This window comes from Saccostrea echinata, unplaced genomic scaffold (assembly GCF_033153115.1).
Source record: "Saccostrea echinata isolate AGI-Se365-2 ecotype Australia unplaced genomic scaffold, CSIRO_AGI_Sech_v1 ptg000064l, whole genome shotgun sequence".
Classification (NCBI taxonomy): domain Eukaryota; kingdom Metazoa; phylum Mollusca; class Bivalvia; order Ostreida; family Ostreidae; genus Saccostrea; species Saccostrea echinata.
Genome location: NW_026889813.1, coordinates 5,760,061 through 5,769,598, shown reverse-complemented (window position 1 = coordinate 5,769,598; position 9,538 = coordinate 5,760,061). Strand labels below are relative to the sequence as shown.

General features: G+C 31.6%; 2 protein-coding genes across 2 annotated transcripts; both read left to right on the top strand.

Annotated features, from left to right (window-relative positions):
- The first annotated feature begins 2,026 nt into the window (after window positions 1–2,026).
- Window positions 2,027–3,675, top strand: LOC133175705 (uncharacterized). Its single transcript, XM_061310815.1, has 3 exons — window positions 2,027–2,399; window positions 2,940–3,140; window positions 3,410–3,675. The coding sequence occupies exons 1-3, from the start codon at window positions 2,027–2,029 to the stop codon at window positions 3,673–3,675; spliced, it is 840 nt and encodes a 279-aa protein (XP_061166799.1).
- A 3,003-nt stretch (window positions 3,676–6,678) lies between these two features.
- Window positions 6,679–9,316, top strand: LOC133175738 (uncharacterized). The gene is made up of 2 exons (XM_061310845.1): window positions 6,679–6,774; window positions 8,215–9,316. Exons 1-2 carry the CDS (start codon window positions 6,679–6,681, stop codon window positions 9,091–9,093), a joined length of 975 nt encoding a protein of 324 aa, XP_061166829.1. The 3' UTR covers window positions 9,094–9,316.
- Window positions 9,317–9,538: the final 222 nt, after the last annotated feature.

Genomic DNA, 9,538 nt, shown 5'->3' with positions numbered 1-9,538 from the left:
GAAATGAAAATTTAGTTTTAATTTTGGTTTCTGAAAAATTGATCTTTCTGCACAGTGACAAAGTTAACATTGATGAACACAAATTGTACAAGATATAATTAGGACGTCTACAAGCATTTATGCTCACCATTAATACCTGTCGTCTGAAACAATTCTTGATTCCTTTCCCTCATTTTTCAGTGGTGATGATCTACCAAAACAGATTGATCTTTCGACTTCTCTCATATTTATCATTTTCAGGAGAGCAGTTCCATCATCGGATCTCTGTAAGAACTGCACACCATAAGGATCCTGCCCTCTAAAACAAAGAAGTCTTGATTTATCCATTTATTTGTGCAGTATTCAAGGCCCTCAACCAGAGGTTGGTTCACGTACAACTATCATTTCTGTCATTAGCGAGTAAACATATATACCCAGGACCTTTTACTTGAATTGTTCATTACTTAAGTCCTCTGAAATCCTGAGATTTATTACTGTTCTCTACCTAGGGTCTTCTAAAACGAAGAAAACATGCGTGTTCTTTGTCAATTGTGGATGTGCATCCTCAATATTAATAGGGGTACTACAAAACTAACTAAAATTCCCCGAAAAGCATGCCAAAGAGATCATAGGACGTTATTATTGAGGGGGCACATTCATAAAGAAGCTTTATTATATATTTGTTATATAATACAGGATTTTTGCATCCCTAATATGAACACAGGCACGCGCCCCGTATTAAACACCTTTATTTCACCCTTTATCACACCCTTATTACACCTTTCCGGAACATCTCTGTATTTTTCATTCAGAGTATCTCGGATCTTTTCCTATTTCTTTCCAAAGTTTATTCAAATTAAAATTTTATTTCATCAGACATTTTATGTTATTCAAAATAATTATTTGTTTGATTTATAATAATTTCATTTCTTAACACTGAATGCATTTATTTGCCTTTGTAAAAAAGATTGAAAAATGGAAATTCAACAAAAACAGAACACATTCAATTATTAAAGATACAGTAATTAATTTACAAGTTTATATATGATTTTTAGACACTATTTTCAAATATATAATATATATAATATAAAATATATAATAAAAACAACAATACAAGACAAAATCTGTATCACACCCCATATCAACCCTCGACCAATATCAGCCCTCTGGCCTTCGGCCCTCGGGCTGATATTGGAGTCTCGGGTTGATATGGGGTGTGAAACAGATTTTGCCATGTATTATTCTCTATTTATACTATATACTGGAAAATTATTGAGGTGTCTCCGTGCCCCTGGTTCCTACTGGCCTGAAGGGAAAATAATCATCAGGGTCTCTTATAAACCAGCAAAAACATAAGGTATGTTAATCGTCAAGGAATTTTCAAGAAGTATATTTTAGATATCTACTTATATAGTATTACTCAAAATCGTAAAGAAAATTGGAGGTCAGTGTGCATCTTACTGAGCAAACGGTACAAATAACTTGACATTTTTTGCACTTAAATTGTAACTTTTAGAGTAATCACTATAATTTTATTTTTCAAATGTAATCATGGCAATGAATATAATCTAACTTTATGTAGAATAGTTTGATTAATATTTATTATATAGTCGAGAATGTTAAGTATTTTTCCTTTAGTGTACTCCAACAAAATAACGTATTACTGATTTAATATGATTACAATTGAAATGGAAACTTGCTTTGCCAGTAGAAAATGCCAATTAAAAAAAAACTCCATGTCACGATGGACGAACTGATATGTGATTGGTGTAATTTTATTATGCATTTATTTGTTCAGCAGTATTTGCTATTTTCTCGACATTAACAAAATCTTGATTCATTGTAATTCTCAAAAATTTGTCAATCATTCGAATTTTGAGCTATTTAGAAATCTACAGGTCAAATACAATGAATTCGTTATCTATCATAGATAAGACACCATTTATAACTATATTTTGCTAAAGGTCTCTGCAATTTGACATAAAAATATTTTGTTAAAGTTCTCTCTAATATGACATGTTCCTCAGGAGTTTTCTTTTACATTGTGATGTCGGTCGTTATAGTAGCGGCAAACACACAAGAACGTGACCTCGGATCTGTCATCCAGGAACTAAACAACCTCAGAAGTTTGGTTGAGCGTCTCCAGAGAACTTCAGATCTCCAAACTACCAAGATAGAGGGCCTACAACAGACATCACGAGATCAACAAGCCATTTTACAGACACAGGACGTCCAACTGAGGAACTTAAAAGCAGAAAATCAAGAACTCCGAGACATTATTTTTGAATTGACAGCAAGTAGTATTCAAGAGAGTAGGATTAATGGATCAAACGTTGTAACTAGTGATTTTGACACAACACTCATAAACAAGATTTCAAAAGGTGACTTCAAGAATATAGTCAGAAAAGAAAACAAAACAGGTTAGTAAATTAGTATTTTGATTTAAATATCAAGTCTTATAATGAAGAATATTCAGAATCCGATTCATTTTTTTTTCTAAGAGATAAATATAAACAAATTGTTTATAAATGAATAACATTTGGAAAATATAACCAAATTGTTTTTTGAATTTGAATTTGTCATTAATATCATGTATTTATTTTTAAATGTTTAATAGAGATGGGTAAGTAAACTGATGAATTCTATATCATCATAAGAAATATTTTCTCATGCACTTATAGCATATTCATGATTTCATTTTGTTTCCAAAATTACATAGATGATATTTAAGCCCAAAATTTCATTACTTTTCGCGAAAATCTTTGTTGTTTTTTTTTAAGTCGAAACGTTTTGAATAGTCTTGCCAAAATAAAACAAACAGACAGAGACAGCATCTTTGATTTATTGGGATTGTCAATAAACTAAGTGAATATGCAAAAATATTCACCCAATGCACTATCAACCTAAAAACAATGGACAAAAATAAGAAATGTATTAAAATTGATGTTTACTAAATACAGAATTGAAGAGCAGAAATAAGAGACTCTTATCACAGTCAACAGTGTCTCCTCCCACTAAGGATTTTGTTGCTTTCTATGCCTTCATGTCAGCGGGAGCCACATATACACAGAACAATCATGTTCTGGTCTTCGACACTGTAAAAACTAACTTTGGAAACAGTTTCCATCACAACACAGGTGTCTTCATTGTTCCTACATCAGGTAATAATTACAATTTTTTTTTTTATACAAACATTCAACAAAAGCCATTTTTCAGTAGATGAGCGTCAGTCAAATATTCGCTTATGTTATACATTTACGTTATTAGGATCTTCATTAGCATTGAGCATTATCGGAGAGAGAGAGAGAGAGAGAGAGAGAGAGAGAGAATTGGGACTGGAGAGAGTACGTGGGGAAGAGAGAAGGGGATTGAGAGTGGGAAAATAAAAAGAAAATAACTCTAAAGGCTTTATGTATTTTACTTAATCTAGGCTTGTATGTGTTCACATGGACTATCAGAGAACACAACGGTAGCCATCATTCTGTCGCACTGGTGATTAACAACGAAGAATATGGTGCAGTTTATCAGAACTCACGTCCCGGAGATTATGATCAGTGCAGTACAACAGTTGTAATCTATGTCAATCAGGGGGACGATGTGTTTTTGCGAACCCGATATGGGACTGGGGGCACGTCTGGAGACATCATCAGTAACCCATATGGAAGAACTTCCTTCTCTGGCTGGAAAATACATTAAATCAGAAATAAAAGAGAAAAAATTGCTTAACATTTTTTGTCCATTATTACATAATTTAATGATTTATCCATGCTACAGATAATATGAAATTTTATTTTTAGCACCACAATACGTAAAATTCAAAGTTTAGATGAAGTTTAAATGTAACATAGTCCAGAAGGGTTTTCCAAGAAAGAATATCAATTTAATTAGTATTCTGGAAATCTATCATGTCTATAGATGCTCAAAAGAACTGAGTATGATTTCAATACTGTTCTTCCTCCGTTTATGGGAACTTGGTTGCATAAGCCACTGCGATATTTTCAGGAAGCGATATGTTTCAGAATGCTTTATATAAATAACTAAATAAATGAGAGACAGGCATGTAAATTATAAAAGCTGAATCCCTAGGTATTAATTCCTAACTCGAGGACACAAGTATTGTGTGAGTACTTTAGAGCGTTATTCCGGGAAAGGTTCACGTAATTCACAAGAAGTACGTTGTCTGACATAGCCTCTTTTACTTGCGAGATAAAAACGTAACTGACCTATCGATATCATGAATGATTAGTCATTGCTCTGTGCTGAAGATACAATTGTACTAATTGTTCATTTTAGCATAAATGAGTTCACAGATTAGTATTTTTGTAGGTTTTTTTTTTAGATCGATCACTGTTCGCTATCTTCATCTTTTTCATTCTAAGTTGGATCGCGTAGTTTGCAAGTGGAGTGCACAGTAAGAAAAACATTGCATTTTTAATATATAATTAAAAGTATTATGCATTAATTCTAAATAACTACTGTGGTCTTAAAATTTTCAATAGATAAGTTAAGATTGATTGAGACCGATTTGGGGCCCTTGAGGGTATTCAAAGTAAAGAGTAACACACACATACACACACTCAAAATGTCAAAATTAATCGGTATCAGCAACAAGACATAAAAAACTAAATAACAGCAGTGAAGGAGAAACTTCAGGAGTACTGCACAACAATATATTCTAGAAGTGGTGTAAATCAGATGTATATACTTAAAAACTAAGGAACTTTTAGAAAATTTGAAATCACAAACTTTTATTAAAATTAATAACATCAAAACGTACGACTTTTCAACGCTTTATACAAACATTCCGAACAATAAATTAAAGTCTAGGCTTTTGGACATCAATGATAGCTGCTTTTTCAATAAAAATGGAACTCGTAAATTTACTTACCTTGTCATTGGTCATTTGCAAAATTATTTCTTATAAAACATTCCGATTGTTCATACACGTACTCCGAAGTTGATGTTAAGAAGATGCTTGAGTTTCTGATTGACAATATCTATGTAAGTTTTGGATATAAAGTCTTCCAACAATCTGTCGGAATCTCCATGGGTTCTAATGGCGCCCCATTATTAGCAGACCTATTTTTGCTTTTATAAGAAGCAGAATTTATTTAAAAAATTCTACATGAAAAGAAGAGGTCTATTACTGTGGCCTTCCATTCAACATTTAGATATACCGACGCGTTTTATTAATTAACAATATTTATTTTCATTTCTGCGTTGATTCGATATATCCCTTTGAACTCGAAATAAAAGACACCACAGAGTCTGACACATCTGTTTCATTTTTGGATATTTAACTTTACAAAAACGTTAATGGTAATCTAACAACAAAACTATATGATAAACTTGATAACTTCACCTTTTCTATCGTCAGCTTACCATTCCATTCCATGTATCACCTGCATATGAAGTTTATTTCTCCCAGTTGATTCAATAATCAAGAGAATGCTTGAAACAATTTCTTAAACGAGACAATTCATTGACAAATAAGTTGTTGAAACAAGGATATCAACGGTCTCAAAGGTCTCATTTAAAGTTACATGTAACATTTCGCAAATTCTGTGGTCAATACAATGATCTTGTCAACAAAAACAAACTCTTATTATGTCGAATGTTGACTGACGTTTTTCATACAAATTGAAAGCCATTATTTTCTAACTGAATTGTCTACGGATTTTCATGTTTACCTGATCATAACAAGAAGCACACTACGGGTGTGACCGGTCGACAAGGGATGCTTACTCCTCCATTGCACCTGATCTCACATACGATGTTTTCAGAGGTCCGTGTTTGCTCTGCCCCAAATTTATAGTATTTTAATGGACTTCTGAACTTGATTACTGTTCATTATCTTCATATTTTATACAGAAGATTATAGCAAATGGGGATTAACTAAAAATACTAATAAGACATATGTAATTAATATACATCAACTAAAGAATTTGAAACATGTATATTTGTACTAGAGTATAAAAATTACTATTCTTTTACTTTTTAAGATTGCACAATGCATTGTTTCTTATTTTAAAAAAAATGTTTCATAAGAATGCAAGACTAGCCAGAAAAAGATTCCAAGTTCTCAGCCTGAGTGTTTCTTAGTTTTCATCTCGTCCTTTTATGTGAATTTTGCCGAATGAAACAATAATTATTTATCTAGTGTTCGTATGTATTAATAGCAGCAACGCCCTATTGTCTAATGTGTAAAAAAAGTGCATGTATTTAATGTATATTTCATTTTAGAAGTATCAATCAATCCCCAAATTCTTGTTGAGTTATGTGAACAGGTATCGTTTTTTTTGTAATCGGTATATTGTCAATAAAAAATACACTAATATATAACTATATCCCTAGATGCTAGTACATGCATACAAAATGTATCTTAATGATGTAAACTTTAACGAATCATAAAAATTTGAAGCAAAAATATATCATACCAAATTATTGTTGTTGTTTTTCGTTGTTGTGATTGTTGTTTCTTCCTTTCTTCTTTTCTTAAAAAAATCTATATTGTGTAGGCATTGTCTTCTTTTTTGACAAGCGATTTGTTACGAACGATAACAACAAAATAAACGATTTATCATAATACTATTAAAATAAAAGTAAGTTCTTAAATTAGCACTTTAAATCTGTATCCTGTTTAACACGTGCTTGTATAAAACGACAACGCATGCTCACACCATCAGTGAAAATGTCGTGATGGCAAAATGGAAGCACACTCATCTGTTCTTTCTTCTTCCTATTTTATTTCTTTTTACATTTATTTACCATCTTGAATCTTGGAACTCCAGCTCTGTAAGTTGTTCTTACTCTCTGTACATTGCTTTGGAATCAAACGCTAGCCTGGAATTTTATAAATTATTCAATTTTTATGTAATTATAATTCCCTTATATCTATTGTTGTTTTGGGCTCCATTTGGTGGTCTAAAACAATTCACGTTTCGCATTATACTTTTAAACATTCCTAAGGTTGAGAACTAATTAAGAAAATGTGAGAAAATGCATTTTATTAGATACATAGTTAGACAGAATATCTGAGAGAAATAGAGTGGAATTGAGAAAATTTGGTGTTCAAGCATGGAAATATAATGCATTATAGGATTAAGGGTTAAATTTCATATATATATATATATATATATATATATATATATATATATATATATATATATATATATATATATATATATATATATATATATATAAAAGTGAGGGGGTAAAAATTTGTTATCATAATTTATCACTTATGGATCTTCCAGTATTACATATGAGTTCTGTTTTATAATATACGGTAGACTTTATACAAGTGTAAACCTTAAGTAGGCCTCTGATCTATTAATGCATGTTAGCTGTGTTTGATCCATGGGTATGAATATGCAATTCATTTCTGAATAAAAAACGCATGAGTTATTTATAAACAACTTCAAATTGCAAACCCATAAAAGTCATCAAGATTGCACGTGATACACATGTACAATATTTATACTTGAGACAAAGACGTCTTTTAACAGTTGTAGATTATAAAATGTTGGTATATGTATTTTTCAACTTAATAGATGTGTTTTTATATTTGGCTTTTGACACTCGGTGTAAGGAAATACCTCCTCATGTCTGTTTAAAACATAAGCATGAGCTTCCTGTTTCTAATACATGGTAAAAATACAAACGATCAAGTGTTATCATTTCAAACTGAGTCGAGGAAAGTACACATTTTATCCTTATTCGCCTAGTTGTGATTTCTAAGATGGTCAAATCGAAAATTTTACATGACAATTTCCATTTTGATATTAATCTAATCTTCAGAAATACATTTCTTAGAATCAGTTTGACTGGTTTGGGTGGAGTAAACGTTTCAATGAAAATTGTACAATTCTTTTAGTTATGTCATCGAAAGATTTGCATGGAAAATCATCAACCATATAACCCTTTCAAGATTTTGCTCAAAAACCTGTTAAATAGCTCACAACAGTCATCATTAACTACAAATGCTCTCTGTACGATGTACAATTATAATTATTTCTCTTGTTTATGCGATTGCATAAACATTATCGGAGTAATTTGAATCCATCATATCAACCTTTAAATTTAGTTTTTGCATTCGTGAAAATGTAGCTGTTCGTATTGCATTTTCTTTTACGAGCAGTTACTTGCATTTAGTACCGTGTCTATACTAACATGGAAAATGTTACTACAGATAAGAACAAATATATATATATTCTAGTCTTTGGCTTTTTTCAGACATGGTCTTTTCTGAAAGGTACATTTTTTGGATATAGGAAAACATCCTCCTCAAGCATTACTATTGTAACAGCGTATTGGAATTTAGGAACATTCCAAAAAGGATTTAGTAAAACATTCACCAAAAATACATATCTTACTTGGGCAAAAACATTCCAGTATTTGACGAATCCTTTAGTTGTTTACACAGACTGTGCAGAGTTCCGAGATTTGATGAAGAAGCTAAGATCCGAAGGAAAATTGAATTACGAAACAGAAATTTTTTTTGTCAAAAGAAAGACCTTATGGCCTTTTCAGCTGGTGGATAGAATAAAAAAAGTATTCACTCAACCGGGATATCCCATACACTACCCAAATACAGTTAATCCCTTTTATGCCGCATCTCAACATGCGAAATATGCAGTTATGTCTGATGCAGTGCAAAGGAATTTGTTTAATACACCGTGTTATGCTTGGTTGGATATAGGATATTTTCGAGATTTAGTAGGAAATAATGAATCATTCGAACTGAAAATTCCACCAAATTTCGACCAAAGCCGCGTAGCAGTTAACCTTGTTTTTAATCAAAGTATGGGAATGGATCCATTTCGAATATTTCGGGGAAACATAGTTTGGGTTGGCGGGGGGATAATCATTGGAACAAGAAAAGTTGTCATTGAATTCGAAAAATTGTATCATAAAGCTGTGTTGTATTTTTTGGAGAAAAATTTGATGAATACTGATCAGCAGGTACTGTTTTCAATGTATACAAATCATGGACGAAGAACACTCAAACCAAAAATCGAGCTTCAGTTATATATTCCGAGAGGACATGGAAATATTTGGTTTTATCTGGGATATTTGTGTCGAGCAGTAGTGAATCAAACAGAAATAACATAATCCATGTAATCAGTGATGTGAACAAAAGCTGAAAATCTCTACAGTGATGCCGCAGAAGTAAACATCACAATTACAAACTGTATTATTTAATAATATTCTAGTGAATTACCTACAATTCGTGTTTCTTAGAAAATAGAACTAAAGTTAAGAATTCATACAGTCCTGTTCAAAAAGAAATATATTTTATATATCTGAAATACAATTAAAATTATACTGTGCATCATTAATTGTAAAGGTTCAAAATTTTTGCCAGTGGTATAACACTAGAACTCCTGCATGTCTGGGCAACAAAGAAATAATTTTTATTAGTAGATTTTTAGACGAAACTTTCTTGTTTTAACTACAAAAGGAGAAGAAAACAACTTTCTATCGCCTAAATTTATCTTTGTCGGATATATATGATCAATATGCGAGAAGTTACGATTACAAGTGAAAAGTCGAAGGG

What these genes read in the sequence shown, in the direction of transcription:
- LOC133175705 (XM_061310815.1), top strand. Translation starts at nt 2,027, where the DNA reads ATGTCGGTCGTTATAGTAGCGGCAAACACACAAGAACGTGACCTCGGA. An exon ending in CAGAAAAGAAAACAAAACAG is followed by an intron (nt 2,400 to 2,939) that starts GTTAGTAAATTA and finishes TACTAAATACAG; the next exon opens with AATTGAAGAGCAGAAATAAG. An exon ending in CTTCATTGTTCCTACATCAG is followed by an intron (nt 3,141 to 3,409) that starts GTAATAATTACA and finishes TACTTAATCTAG; the next exon opens with GCTTGTATGTGTTCACATGG.
- LOC133175738 (XM_061310845.1), top strand. Translation starts at nt 6,679, where the DNA reads ATGGCAAAATGGAAGCACACTCATCTGTTCTTTCTTCTTCCTATTTTA. An exon ending in AATCTTGGAACTCCAGCTCT is followed by an intron (nt 6,775 to 8,214) that starts GTAAGTTGTTCT and finishes GGCTTTTTTCAG; the next exon opens with ACATGGTCTTTTCTGAAAGG.